The sequence below is a fragment of the Myotis brandtii genome, unplaced genomic scaffold, assembly GCF_000412655.1.
Source record: "Myotis brandtii unplaced genomic scaffold, ASM41265v1 scaffold698, whole genome shotgun sequence".
Classification (NCBI taxonomy): domain Eukaryota; kingdom Metazoa; phylum Chordata; class Mammalia; order Chiroptera; family Vespertilionidae; genus Myotis; species Myotis brandtii.
The window spans coordinates 1,468,294-1,482,940 of record NW_005370731.1 but is presented as its reverse complement, the minus strand read 5'-3'; the positions used below and the strand labels follow the sequence as shown (position 1 = coordinate 1,482,940).

General features: G+C 52.8%; 1 protein-coding gene across 1 annotated transcript in view; it reads right to left on the bottom strand.

Annotated features, from left to right (window-relative positions):
- Positions 1–1,499: 1,499 nt before the first annotated feature.
- ITGAM (integrin, alpha M (complement component 3 receptor 3 subunit)) overlaps positions 1,500–14,647 on the bottom strand; it is a 50,781-nt gene continuing 37,633 nt past the window's right edge. Inside the window, exons 13-30 of the mRNA XM_005882078.2 lie at positions 13,938–14,078; positions 13,637–13,846; positions 10,732–10,862; positions 10,493–10,653; positions 8,144–8,298; positions 7,922–8,053; positions 7,694–7,767; positions 7,331–7,472; positions 7,119–7,238; positions 6,432–6,511; positions 5,564–5,647; positions 5,128–5,203; positions 4,246–4,353; positions 3,969–4,052; positions 3,731–3,844; positions 3,550–3,651; positions 3,200–3,310; positions 1,500–2,579 (exon numbers count right to left, since the gene is read on the bottom strand). Of these exons, the coding sequence (XP_005882140.2) occupies positions 2,508–2,579; positions 3,200–3,310; positions 3,550–3,651; positions 3,731–3,844; positions 3,969–4,052; positions 4,246–4,353; positions 5,128–5,203; positions 5,564–5,647; positions 6,432–6,511; positions 7,119–7,238; positions 7,331–7,472; positions 7,694–7,767; positions 7,922–8,053; positions 8,144–8,298; positions 10,493–10,653; positions 10,732–10,862; positions 13,637–13,846; positions 13,938–14,078 (2,097 nt within the window). The 3' untranslated portion in view covers positions 1,500–2,507. The remainder of the gene's footprint in view (positions 2,580–3,199; positions 3,311–3,549; positions 3,652–3,730; positions 3,845–3,968; positions 4,053–4,245; positions 4,354–5,127; positions 5,204–5,563; positions 5,648–6,431; positions 6,512–7,118; positions 7,239–7,330; positions 7,473–7,693; positions 7,768–7,921; positions 8,054–8,143; positions 8,299–10,492; positions 10,654–10,731; positions 10,863–13,636; positions 13,847–13,937; positions 14,079–14,647) is intronic.

The window sequence follows — 14,647 nt, the reverse complement described above, 5'->3', positions numbered from 1 at the left end:
CGCCCGTGGCGCGGCGTCCAGGCCTCTAGCCCGCAGGCCTCCCCGGGTCTGAATCGCTTTTCCCTGGAGCAACGTTTTTCCGCGCGCGCGCGTGTGCAAGTTCAGGGTTTTCTGTTGGTTTGTTTTTACCCCAGAGATTGAAGGAATCGCCAGCGTTGTTTTTCGTGTTTCGAACCATCCTCTGTGCGTCTCCGATTGTTCCGTTGGTGGTAGTTTCCCGGGTCACCGGAAGTCGCCCTCTCCCCAGAGTCAGGAGCACCAGCCCAGCTCCACCCATCGCCGGGCACCGACCGCGGGGTGAGTGCCTGCAGCTGGGGTTTGATCCCCACATTAGCCTAGGAGGCCAGTGACTGTTATTGCTGTGTCCGGGTTTTAATTGGACAAATGCCCGGCGGTCCCGGGCGCCAGCTTAGCAAAATCTTGCAGGAGGAGAATTCTGTCTGGTTTTCCTCAAATTCCCTCAGCCCTACTCACCCCTCTGTAAAGGCGCAGAACAAGTGAGGCCCCTTCAATAAAAACCAGAGTCTCCAGCCACGGTGGCCTCTCATCACAGTCAGTTGGACTGGAAGGCGTTTGAGTATTGATCTAGGCACCATGACAGGGAACACAGGCTCCAGTCATGATCTCTGCCCTTAAGTCAGTGGTTCTCAACCTTCTGGCCTCATGTTGTGACCCAACCGTAAAATTATTCTCGTTGCTACTTCATAACTGTAATGTTGCTACTGTTATGAATCGTAATGTAAATATCTGATATGCAGGATGGTCTTAGGCGACCCCTGTGAAAGGGTCGTTCGACCGCCAAAGGGGTCGCGACCCACAGGTTGAGACCCGCTGTATTAGAGCGAGAAAGATGGTATCTGAGGTGCCGTAGAGGGACTCAGCACAGAGTTCCCAGCAGCTGTCCCTTCGGCTCTCTCTCCCCAGAGCCACAGACTCCAGTCTCTCCTCACATGATTCCGGTCCGCTATGCCCTCCCACTGCTAGGGCCCATGGGAGCGGGAGGGAGAGGGGGGCTGTAAATGAGATTTTGTGCATTGGCCCTTTAAGAGGGCACCTGTGTCTCTAGCAGCCTCCCATCTCTCCCTGGCAGACAGAATCCCTGCCGATGTTCACAGCCAGATGTTATGAATGAATCCCTGTGCCTGAGAGGGTACCTGGCTCTGCTGTTCTGGGCTGGGGAGCCTGGCCGGGGGTGAGACCCTATGCCCCCCAGGGGAACCTCTGCAGCTGAGCTATCACTCTGGGATCCCGGCTGCCACTCATGGAAGCAGGGCCAGTCCTTTCTGTGTCTCTGCCCTTCCTACCAATCGCAATGTGGCTTCTTCTGCAAGTCCTCAGTTATAGGACTTCTATTCTCTATTGGTATTTCCTGATACTGCTGTTAAACAAAATTCTTTCACTTAAATTCTTGGGTTTGCTTTTGGGAGAATGCACACTTCTGGGACTATATCCTTTAAATTACCTTTACACATATGCAAAAATGGCATATATTCAATTTATTAATTCACCATCGTTTTAATCACAAGAGATTGGACCAATATATCAAAAGGAGGCTGGTTAAATGCATTATGACTCATGACACAATGAACTACTGTTGAGCTGTATAAAAGAATGAAATGCCTTTATGTCTTATATGAAACAATATCTGAGCTATATGAATGAAGAAAGCATGATGCAGAAGAGGATAAATAACCTGTGCTATCCTTTGTGTGAGAAGCATGTGTGTGTGTGTGTGTGCACGCGTGTGCATGTGTTGGTGTGTGTTTGCATAGTCTGTGGGAAGGGGGCCCGAAAACACATCGACTTGACTGCCTTTCAGAAGTGACTTAAGTGTCTGGGCGATCAGGCTGGAAGGGAGACTTTTGACTTATACTGTGAACAGGTTGATCAATTCAAAGAATAAAAGTAACATTAAAATAGTAAATAACTGATAGGTAAAGGGAGGTGTGTCATTGCCTATTGGACGCTTTTAGCTCTGGTGTGGAGTGGGTTTGGCAGGACCCTGTTGGCTGACCAGTTCCGGGCCTTAGCATGGCTCCCAAGCGGCCTGGGCGGTGGCTGTCCAGGCTTCTGCAGGTGCGCGCTCGCCCACGAAGGGAGGCCTCACTTCCTTCCGCAGGGACGGCATCTGTTGCCTTCCCTTCAGGTCCTCCCGCAGGAGCTGCCATCACTCTGTCCTAGAGGAAGGCTGAACGGCGCCTTCACCCACACACGTGTGAGCCCGAGCATTCCCTGTGGCCGAGGGTTTGCCAAAGCTTCTGGCCCGCATGCAAGAGACATCTGAGACACACAACCCACACACTCGCACGCAAACATGAATGGGACTGGAAACCCAAGCAGGTCTTTTCTGAGTGAGACATCAGCACCAGTCTCTGGATGGACGGACAGACAGATGGATGTGCCTGTGTAGCCGCCTGTGCGCTGGTCTAACCAGAGTCCTGCTGGCTGCAGGAGACGCCACGCAGCGGGCAGGAGCAGCTACTGGGGTGGGGCAGCTTCAGGAGCAGCTACTGGGGTGGGGCAGCTTCAGGAGCCGCTTCACTCATCATGTCCTTGTACTGCCGCTTGAAGAAGCCGAGCTGTGGGGCAGGGACAGGGGAGTCAAGGCACTGAGGCCAGGGCCGTGCAGACCCGAGTGGAGACAGAAGGATCAAGAGATGCAACGAATCATGTGTCAGAGTATAGAAGGGACCTGGGAAAAGTGGGGCAGGGAGGAAGAAGATGGCATCACTATCGGGGCAGGGCCTTAGCTGGTGTGGCCCAGTGGCTAGAGCGTTGGCCTGCGGATGGAAGGGTCCCAGGTTCCATTCCGGTCAAAGGCTCATGCTGGGGTTGTGGCTCAATCCCCAGTAGGGGGCTTACAGGAGGCAGCCAATCAATGATTCTCTCTCATCATTGATGTTTCTATCTCTCTTTCCCTCTCCCTTCCTCACTGAAATCAATAAAAATATATTTTAAAAAAATATTGGGGCCAGGAAAGAAAGAAAAGAAAATACTATAAGAAGGAGGAGAGCTGCTCCTGATATAGTGGTCACGCTGCACCGGGGCACTCTAAGTGCTCTGCACGCACTAACTCAATTACCTTCACCAAATGGGTATTTGTGTTCCCATTTTACAGCTGAAGAAGCTGAGGCCTGGGACTTGCCAAAGGAAGCAGCGAGGGGGCGGGAGGGGCAGGCAGAGGGCGCCCAGGGGGTACCTTGTACAGTGCGGCTGTGATGAGGGCGAGGAGGACCAGCCCTCCCACGGAGCTGCCCACGATGAGCGGGACCGGGTCGTACACCTCATATGGCTCCACCTTGGTCTCTGTCTGGGGCAGGGAAGGGGAAGGGAGGGACGCGCCAGGGGAGACAGGCTCTGGGTTTCTGGAGGTCTCCAGCCAGACCTTGCACCCTGGACCTAATGACTAACCCCTCCCCGTGCCCCCAACCCCAGCCCTCACTCCCCCTCCTCCCCACCTCTCTCAATCTCCCTCTCTTTACCCAGACAGCCCCACAATCCAGCCTCCCCTCCCCCTTCCAGGAGCCCCTCTGGGCCCCAGACAGTTACCTGGGCCCTCACCAACGCCTCCTGTCCTGAGGGCAGGGCAAACCTCCGGTCATCAAACAGGATCTCCGCTGTGCTCACCACCTGCAGGTGGTTGTGCGGAGTCTGGGGAGAGAGAGGTAGAGCTGGGCCCGGGCCTGGGCAGCATCCTGTCCAGACCCGCTGAGCCTCGGGCTCCGCATACCTTGATGTACCAGTCAAAGGAGAGGTTGCCGGTGAGGGTGACGCCGAACTCCTCCTGGCTGCCGAAGGACGCGATGTCGCACTGGATTCTCAGGCACACGGCAACGGAGCAGCTCTGGGGAGGGCGGAGGAGGGGCACTAGGGAAGCTGGTGCAGAGCACGCGCCCCGGGCCAGCCCCGGCACCAACCAGGGGGCAGTGCTGAGTCTGCGGCCGAATCTGGGGTTCCCGCATTCTTACCAGCACCGGAGCCTTGCTCAGCTCAGCCAGGAAGCTGGAGCCAGGGGGCACCCTCTCCTCCTGGCGGCATGTCCTGTTCAGGTCCTGAGGAGAGAGGGGCGCTGTGAAGGGAGACATGAGGGCTCCTGGGTGCACCCCAAGGGAGGGAAAGATGTCCTAGGCCCTAGAGACGGTCAGAAATGGCTCCAAAACCCAGCAGAGGAAACGGAGATTTTAGGAAAGAGCAGGGCTGTGGAGGGAGGAGCGGGGCCCACGCCTCAGGCCCAGCTGGGCTTACCGGGGAGAAGACGACGTCTGGGTGGCCCCACACAGGCACCTGGGTCAGCCGGATGGGCATCCAGAGGACCACACTGATGGGGGGGCTCCTCTGCCCCAGGTTGTTGAACTGCAAGCGGCGGGAGCGGGGTATGAGGGCGCCGGCCTCGCTGTCGCTGCACCCAGCCCCCACCTGCCCAGGACACCTGGTGACCAAGCGCCCGCCACCTGCTTTCTGGGAAGCCGGCAAGTGTGGCCTTAAACACCTGCTCACGGGCCAGAGGGGCTGGTGCTAAGCAGCGGCTCATCCTTACTGTGGTGAGATCGCGGGCGTGTCATTAACCTCGCTGAGCCGTGTCTCTATCTGTAAACGGGGCGGTGCCTCCGTCGCAGTCATTATGGAGGTAAAATGAGTGAATTATGTACGTGTGTATACAGCCGCCCCTTGGCATCCACGGGTTGGGCGTCGTGGGTTAAAGCACAGAAGGAAAATATCCAGAAGGAAATGTTATGTTGTTGCTGATGTGTGCTATGTAGCTAGGCCTGCGACGGTTGCCTAACATGTGCCGACTTCTTGTAATTATTCCCTAAGCAATACAGTACAACAACTGTTTACGTAGCATTCACACTGCACTGGGATTCTCAGTGATCCAGGATGTGCGTGGGTTATAGGCAAATACGACACCATTTATCTAAGGGACGTGAGCATCACCGATTTGGGTAAAGGGGGGATCCTGGAACTAACGTCCCGCGGAGACCGAGGGATGACTGTATGCACATATGTGTGTGCACGCCTGTGTGTGTAGAGTGAGAGCGAGCTCGGACAGAGCCTGGCACACAGCAGGCCCCGACGCACGCTTCCCATCACTATTCTGCACCCCGGCCCGGCCTCTCGGCTCCCCACCTGATACTGATGGTTTATCACATGGCTGGTCTTCTTTGAAGCTGTGAAGTTGAGATATTTGGTGGAGACCTCACGGCTGATGGTAGAAAGAAGAAGGAGCCGGTGAGAGAACATCAGGAATGTTCTGGAAGGGGAGTCTTGGACTACGTGTGTAAGGGGTAAACAGGCACATGGGTAATGCGGGCCTGAGAGGGTGCGAGCAGGATGGAGTGCAAGGGGTGATGTGTGTGACTGGGCCTCACACACATGTGCACGCACATGCACACACACGCACATGCACACACACATGCTCATGCATACAAATACCCATGTACACACACACACATGCACGTTTATCCTCAGAGTACACGGGCACACGTGTGCAGACTGACACACACAGGTGCTCAATGGCCCGTCCGGCCCGTGCGCAGGGGGAGGGGAGCTCTGGGCGCAGCACCTGGCGACCACCATGTAGACCGTGTACTTCACGGGCAGCGCCAGCTGGAACTCCGTTTTGTTGGTTCTCGGCAAGTTGTTCTCACTGAAGGGAGACAGAGCTTTTCTTCTCTCTCTTCCTCTCCCTCCACCTCAAACCAACCACCAAGTTCGTCCTTTCTGCATCCCACCCACCACTGTTCTCCACCCCCTGCCTCCACCTCGCCCAGGCCCACCCCTACTTCCCGGATGTGTGTGCTGCCTTCTTCTCACTGGTCCCTGAATTCGAAACTGCTCCCACCCCAAGCCCCAGCCCTCCTGGGGGTGGTCTTTCTACCATGCAAATGTGATCTTGTCACACCCAGGTCACGCTGCAAATGTCCTGACAGCACCCATCAGCCAGTTTATGACACTGTCTCAGTTATGCCAACATCTCAGCCACTCCTTAAACCCTACGTCATGTGCCTGGGCCACGCTCCCACACAGTCCGATCCTTCCAGTCTCCGGCTCTTCCTCCGTACGCTCTTCCTTCATTCTGTCTTCACGCCCCCCCCCTCCCAATTTATGCCTTTATTTGCCCAACTCAGAGCCTCAGCACATCTTCTCCGGGATTCCTCTCTGAACACCCAGCTCCCGAGAACACAGGACAGCCCATTCCAGTGTATGGTAATCGCCAGCGCTCCTGCCTACCTTTGCCACTAAGTGATAACCCCTGTGAGGGCGGCCTCAGCGTCTCGTCCATCCCTGTCCCACTGGCACTGGGCCCAATGCCTGGCACACAGTGGGTGTGGGTGTTCATTCAGTGTTTGTTGAATGAATGAGCTGAAGCAAGAACCAGTGCGGGGGGTCGGGGGGGAGTGGGTGTGATCTAACGCAGAGGGTGCCTGTACCTGGTCACATTGGCCTTGAGAAGCAGTCTGTCTCCAAGGGAAGCATCAGGGTCCACGTCCAATGTGATGTTAAAGGTGACCTGGAGTTGGAGAAAGGAGAGATAACAAGAATAGGAGAGCAGAAACAACCAAATGTTCCTTAATGGAAGCATGAATAAGTCAAGGGTGGTGCATCCATCTAACAGAATAGCACTCGGCAGGCAAAAGCAATGAAGTTCTGCAACGTGGATGATCCTTGAAAACCTGATGCTGCGTGAAAGAAGCTGGTCATAGAGGACCACGCGCTATAGGACGCACTGGTACGACCTGTCCAGGATGGGAGAATCTGGAGGCGGAAAGTGGGCTAGCGGTTGCCTGGGGCTGGGAGAAATAGGAGAACGGGGGCTGATGGCTAAGGGGAGCAGAGTCGTTTCTTGGGGTAAGAAAATATTCTAAAATCGATCGAGGTGATGGATGCACAAGTCTGTGAACAACCTAGGAGCCACCGAATGGGAATGCTTTAAATGGGTGGGTGGTGTGGTATTTGAATTATATCTCAATAAAGCTGTTTCTCAAAAAAGGAAGCTTTACAAGAGGAATAAGAGGAAGGAGGATGAGAAAGTGGGGAAGGGGAGGGGGAGGAGGAGGGAAAGAAGGGAATTCAGAAGAAGACGAAGGAGAAAAGGTGAGCGGGGTCCGCAGCCTGACCTCTGAGTTGCTTGGGAAGATGGGGTGGTTTATGGTGCAGCTGCTGCTGTGCAAGGTCCTGGTTTGGGTGGAGGGGCCGGAATCACAGAACACACGCCAGGATCGCCATGACTGTGGGGACTGGAAGGCAAGGGAGGCAGAGGTGGTGACGTCAGCCACGGCCTGGGGACCCAGAAAGAAGGCCAGGGGGAGCCTGAGAAGTATTTGGCTACCTGGACCCCTGACACCGTCCGATAGGACAAGCCAGGCGGGTAGAAGAAGGCGACCCGAGTCCCGTAGGAGTCCTCGCCCTGGTTCCTCACAGTCAGCGTCACGTTGAAGTTCCGGAGACCACCCACCACCAGGGTGTGCAGGCTGTGGGGGGAACAAGCCAGGCCAGAGATGTTGAGGGCTCCCCTGTGGGAAGTCGGCTCTGGGGGGGGAAGAGGCGTGGACACTTGGAGAGAGAAGCCAGTGGGTGGGCAGCCACGCAGACACCGCCAAAACAGCGGCTGTGCCCGGCTCCTGGGGCAGGGGAGGCCGAGCACCGGGTCTCGGCGTAGGCTGGGAGGCAGCGACGAGGAAGAGAAACTCACTTCGTGAAACTGAAGCTGATGCTGAGGTCATCCTGGCAGACACTGTCATTGCCGCAATTCTTCTCAAAGGGAAACTGCAAAAAAATAGGATATGATGAAACGAAATGAAAGGAAATAATGAAACGCTGTGAAATGAAACAATAAGATAAAATTTTGAAATGAAATGAGTTCCAACCATGTTGGCATCGGGACCTCCCGTGCCCTGCAGGGCCCACCTCCAGGACTCACCGCGGCTGTGAAGAACGTCTGAGCATCCACAGCCAGCACGGGCCGCAGGTTCCCGAAGGAGGACAAGGGCTGCCCCTCCAGAGAGAAGTTGAGGCGCAGGACAATGGGGGTCACTGAGTCCTCTACACAGTCCTGAGAGACAGTGTTGGTTTGGGGGTCTGCCTTCTGAGCTTCCCAAACCCACCCTGTGCTTGGAGGCCCCTGTGGCTGCTCCCTGCTCACCGGCAAGTGTAGCTTCAGTGTCTCACACGTCTGACTCAGCCCCAAGACCCGTGTCTGTCTGCGTGTGCTGTTCTTCGTCTCATCGAAAACGGCCCGGGGACTTGAGCGAGTGGAATCTAGAGCCAGGTCATAGGTGACAGTGCTCCGGATCTCTCCTGCAGGGGGAGGGCATCACAGTGGTGAGCAGCCTGGCTTGGGAGTCAGACAGGCAGGTGTGAGGCCCAGCTCCTCTGCTCCGCAGCTGTATGGCTTTGGGCAGCTTATCTGACCTCTTTGAGTCTCGATTCCTTATTTTTACATGGAGGACAATAATTGTACCTTCCCAGTGGTGAAAATGAAATGAAATAGTGTCTGCAAAGCACATAGCACAGTGTTTGCCACATAGTAGGTGCTCAATACATGGTAGCTATTCTGTTACATACTAGAAAACTGCATGTTTTTTCTGGCTGCTTTTAGCTTTTTGTCTTTGTCTTTGGTCTTCAGCAGTTTGTGCCTTGATCTAGTACAGTGTATAATGTTGTGTACACCAGTGTATTGTACCATGGTATGATTTCCTTTATATTTATCCTACTTTGATAGAGAATCTTGATATCTTTCACCAGTTTTAGAAAATTCTTTATCACAATTTTTTTAACTGTTGCTTCTTTCTTATTCTCCCTCTTCTCTTCTCTTCTCTTCTCTTCTCTCTCTCCCTCCCTCCCTCCCTCCCTTCCTCCCTCCCTCCCTATTGGAATTCCAATCAATGTTTATTAGATCTTTCACCATGTCCCATACATCTCTAATGCTCTAATGGTTTCTTTCTATAGTTTTCATCCTTTTCTCTCTTTCTGTTAGTCTGTATATTTTTATTGCTTTACCTTCCAGTTCACTACAGTAATTCTCTGTTCTGCTTCTAATCTTCTATTGAAACTATTTATTGAATTCTTAATTTCAGTTAGCATGTTTTTCAGGGCTAGAGTTTCCATTTGACTCTATTTTATGAATTTCGAGTCTTTTCTGAGGTTCTCCATCATTTTGAATTCCTGTCTGATGACTCTAATTTATGAATCACCTGTGGGTCTATTTCTATGGTCTATTGTTTCTCCTGATTGCTGGACTCAATGGACATTGTCCCAATAGAAAGAACAATTTGTTTACAAAGGCTCCTCCTAAATCTCCATTTCCCCAGCAGCATGAAGCTGCTGAATTTCTGCTCAACTCTTTAGCTCTCCAGTTGCTGTCATCAACTGAGTTCCTTGGAGTACTGACCTGCAAATGACTTGAGAGGAATTTCTATGTAGATTTGGGGGTACTTTCTCTGTAATTCTCTAATCTCCAAGACTTTGCTTTCAATTTCTAGCCATGCTGGCTGCCCCAAACTCTGACTGCTGTCACCTCAGCCCAGTAAGATTACTGCTAGAAACGTAATTTTATGAACTCCCCCTATTTCTCTCTAGTACCACCACTACTATCCTCACCCCAGCACAATGTCGCTCTTTAAAAGTAGAAAAAAAATAAGTCAAGTTCCTTACAATAAAATGCATGTCTGAGTGCTTTGTGAATTTGTGTTTAGCTTCATCAATGCAAACTTTCCTTTAAAAGAGTTCCCCATCCTATATAATAAAGAGGTGATATGCAAATTAACCCTCACACCCTCACAAGATGGCTGCCTATGACCAGGCCAGCACGGGGGTTAGTGAGGGACGACCAAATGACTGAACAAGCAGGCTGCATGGGACGACCAGGCCAGCAGGGGGGTTAGTGAGGGACAACCAAACAACTGAACAAGCAGGCTGCGTGGGGTGACCAGGCCAGCAGGGGGGGCAGTAAGGGGTGACCAGGCTGGCGGGGGGAGGGGCAGTAGGACCAACCAGGCTGGCAGGGAGGCGGCAGATGGGGGCGATCAGGCCGGCACGCAGAGGCAGTGAGCGATCAGGCCAGCAGGGGGGTCAGTTAGGGGCAATCAGGCAGGCAGGCAGGTGAGCAATTAGGAACCAGCAGTCCAGGATTGTGAGAGGGATGTCTGAAGAGTCCCAGATTGGAGAGGGTGCAAGCTGGGCTGAGGGAACCGTGCCCCCCCCCCCGCACGAATTTTGTGCACCGGGCCTCTAGTTAAAAAATAAAAAAGATCCCAGTTAATTCACAGGTGGGGGGCCCCGATTATCTGGAGAACTGAGAGAGTAAGAGTGTGCCACGGGCTCACTTCTTCGATGGGGTTTGCTGGGCCTCCCCACCCAGTAGGGGAATCACCCACTTGCTCCAGCTGAGCTTGGAGAAGGCTGCTGGAGCCAGTGAGCACTTTGCTCCGGACTGCCAAAAAGGCTGAGCCACCTGTCAATGCCCCCAGCCACTTAACCTGCTGAGACTTACCCCGCAGCCGGTCTGCTGTGCTCTTCTGCACACGGAGGCAGACTCTGACCTCCCCAGCAGGTTGGCCTTTCACCGTATTTTCCCGACACTCAAACACACTCCTCGCCAATTCCCTGGGCGTGAAGGTCATGGTCGCCTCAACCCTCAGCACAGGCTGGGACCTGTAGAGACACCAGAGGTCTCTTTAAGCTGCTCCTTAAAGGGAAGACAACCAGGTATGCTCTGGAAGAGGGTCTCACCTGAGCAGCAGCGCGTGCCCCTGCGCCCCTACAGCCAGGTCCATCAAGCCATCCATCGTGAGGTCCTGGCCCCCACTCAGTGACTGACCAAAATACTGGAGCCTGGGGGAGAGCTGGGAGCCTGCAATCCGCTGAGAACAGAAAAGAGGAGGGGAGGAAGGGAGCAGGGAAGAACAGGGAAGTGTGTAACTCAGTTACCCCAGGTGACCCAAGGAGAGATTGTCTGGTTCAATTCAAGTCTCATCTCCCATAATTTCTCAAGGAATCAGGGCAGCTACTCAGCTGTAGACCACAGTCTTGAGATGGCACCCAAAGTTTCCATTAGTCAGCTGGGAAACTTTAGGAAACAAATAGTTTTACAGGAAGGAAGTGGCATAGCATTCTATTTGACTCATGAATCTCATTTACATGGTCCGGATGGTGCAAACCCTGAATATTGATCTAACCAAAATCATCGTGTAAATATCAGGAGTGGGGGTCGGGGGGAGGCATGTGAAGGCGTGGCCAAGGGGGTCTGAAAGTGCTCAGGCCTGACCTCCCACACGGGAAGTCCATGCTAAGACAACAAGCAAGAAGCAGCAAAATCATGTTGTTGGGAAGTATGGAGGATCAGTAACAGTGCTTCCTGGAGACCCAGGGAAATAAAGAGGAAATCGAGTGTAGGTGTGGACATTGCTGTTTCCACAATCAGCTTTAAAAATGATTTTGAGCCCGGCCGGCTGGCTCAGTGGTTGAGTGTCAACCTATGAACCAGGAGGTCACAGTTTGATTCCCTATGAGGGCACATGCCCGGATGTGCGGGAGGCAGCCGATCAGTGATTCTCTCTCATCATTGATGTCTCTATCTCTCTCTTCCTCTCCCTTCCTCTCTGAAATCAATAAAAATATATTTTTTTTAAAAGAGCGGCCCTAACAGGTTTGGCTCAGTGGATAGAGTGTCAGCCTGCGGACTCATGGGTCCCAGGTTCGATTCCGGTCAAGGGCATGTACCTTGGTTGTGAGGTATTTTGTGGAAGAGCCACACTCAAGGGGCCACAGAGCTGCATGTGGCTCGCGAGCCGCAGTTTGCCAACCACTGCTCTAGTCCATCTGCAAGAATAACACTGAAAGAGTAACAGCAAAATAAAAAGAAATTTTACCGACACACTTTAACATGGTTAAAATGGTGAGCTTTATGTCATGTATATTTCACCACAATTTTTTAAGTAATTTTGTTAACGGAAAGGAAGCATGAGGTGCCAGAAATTTGCTATATCTTAATGTAAGTGCTGCTTACTCGGATTCACAGACACGTAAAAATTCATCACTTAAGGTTTGTGAGTTTACTGGGTGTACATTATACCTCAAATTTTTTTAAGGAAAATGTATTGTATTCTGTTGGGATGAAGTTTGTTCTGAAATTATGTGTCCTGTGGCGATTGGGAAATCCACAGCCTATTGGCTGGTCCGAACACCGAGCATCCCTGCCCCGTCATAGGGGAAAGCAAGTAAAAATGCAGACAATACAACTCTAGGATAGTGTGGTCCTTTTGGCATTTGTTGTTCATTCCAAAGTCTGTGGGGTAGGCGTGCACGTGTGCAGACGCATAAAGTACCCTCCCCTTTCCCTTGATTTTCTCTGTGGGGTGAGTTACGGTGCAGGTAAGGGGAGGGAAGTAAGGGTTTTCACTGCTTACCTTCGATTTATAAATTTGTTCAAGCATGTAAAGCTTTTGTGATAAAAATAAAGTAAAACCAGAGCCTTCAAACGCCATTTACACAGAGAAGCAACAGGCGCCAATGAAAAGAGGCATAATCCTGCTGCTCACACACTGTGGAGAGGCTCCTGACGCAGAGAGGTGGCCAAGGAGCGGCGCTTAGCAGTCAGGAGCCTGTGCAGACACTGGACCTACGTAAGTCTAGTGGGCGGAGCTGATCTGTGGTCCCCAATGAAAAGAGGCATAATCCTGCTGCTCACACACTGAGAGGCTCCCGACGCAGAGAGGTGGCTAAGGAGCAGCGCTTAGCAGTCAAGAGCCAGTGCAGACACTGGGGCCTACGTAAGTCTAGTGGGCGGAGCTGATCTGTGTTCGACAGTGACCAGAACTGCGGTTCCCTCTGCAGCAGAGTGGGGTCAGAAGCTGGCCGGAGGGGGCAGGAGGGAGCTCTCTGGGGAGATGATGGGTGATGGAGGGTGGGTTACAGCAGGTGCATACATCGGCAGTAATCACTGACCGGCTAAAGAAGCAACATGTCCTGTTGGTAAATTTGATCTTAAGAATAACAGTAAGCAAATGTTGAAGTCTAGTTCATGATATACGTGCTGAAATGTTTACGAGTGAAGTGGACTGATGTTGCAACTTACTGTGAAATGCATTGGAAAATAAGAGGGACTGTAGAGAGGGAATGGCTATGCGGTCAAGTAAAATGTTCATTGTAGAATGTAGGTAAATATATGAGTGTTCACTGTACAATTCTTTCAACTTTGCTTGTAAATTTGAAATTTTTCTGATTTTCCTGAGAGGGGGACCCTGCGTGACTGCAGAGGCGACAGCCCCGGAATCGTGTGGTTCTGGGAGGCGGCCAATGGGAAGGTCTTCTGAGAGGGCGGCTTTCCGCCTAAAACCAGGCTGCCCACTGCCTGCCGCGAGGAAGACAGTGCCGCCGCGCACGTCCAGCCTGCCACCCCTCCTCCAAGCCTTCCCCTCACCGGCACAGTGCGGCGCTGTGCCCCATGGCCTCCGGCTGTGTAAGAACTAATCTAGAACGGAGGGGTCTGAGGTTTCTGTGCAGCGCGTTATTGTTTCTAAAGGTTCTGAAAGGAGTAATGGGAGAGCTAATCTGGCAGCTGTGGGAACACTGAACGAGAAAGGGACAGATCTGCAAAGAGTCTACTGCCACCATGGAGACAGTGAGGGGGCCTCACCTGGCTGTGGGAGGGGCTGATGCCCGGCCCCGAGGTTCCGTGGAACAGGTACACAGCACCCCGGTTCTCCTCTTCCCCCGGGGCCCCGATGGCCACGTCCGTCAGCTTGTCCCCATTCACGTCCCCCATGGCGGTCAGGGCTGCCCCAAAGCGGCCCCAGGGGTGGCCCTGCTCCCCACGGAGAATGGCCCGGCACTGCCACCTGGCCCTCTGCAGAGCAGAAACAGTGCTAGTCCCAACCCGGGCCACCCCTCCACCCCACACCCAGGCCCCATCCCGCCAGGCCTCCTCAGCCACTCACCCCCCGGGGCGAGGGGCACACAGACACCTGGCCCCCCCGGGTCGGCTCGTAGTAATGGGGAGCCCCGATGAGGACCAGGTCGGAGGTGCCATCTCTGTCCACGTCCACGGAGCAGAGGGAGGCGCCGAAGTAGGAGCCAATCTGAAAGAGACGAGGCCAGGGTCACACCTACAGCAGAGTGCGGGGTTTCTCCCTGTGAAGAGAAACCATGGCTGCTGGGCTGGAGAACGGCTTAGGAGAGGATGTGAGCCTCTCTACTCTCTGCAGTTGATGGCAAATTCTCATTTGAATGTGCTGACAGAGAGAGGAGCAGAGTGATGGGCAGTGGCGAGGATTTTACCCCAAATAGTGTTATAAGGAGATAATTAAGATAACAAAAAAGAAGTTGGACTGGAAAATATAGACAGAAAAGCCTGAAAGAGCAGACAGATCTTCTCAATACATTGGAAGTTTTTGGTCGGGAGCGAGGGGGGGTTGGGGAGGATGTCAAAGTTGGTAGTCTGGCTAATAAGGAATCAACTAACATGGATTAAAAATATCTATTACTACAGGAATGTTTTTGTGTGTAGTGAGAAATAAATGTCTACCTTTTAAAAGAATTTTTTTAAAAACCCACAAAAGTATGTTCAATGTCAATGTGTAGAATTCACCCACAGGATTCATCCATTTAGTCATTCACCTACTCATTCATTCATTCATTCATTCATTCA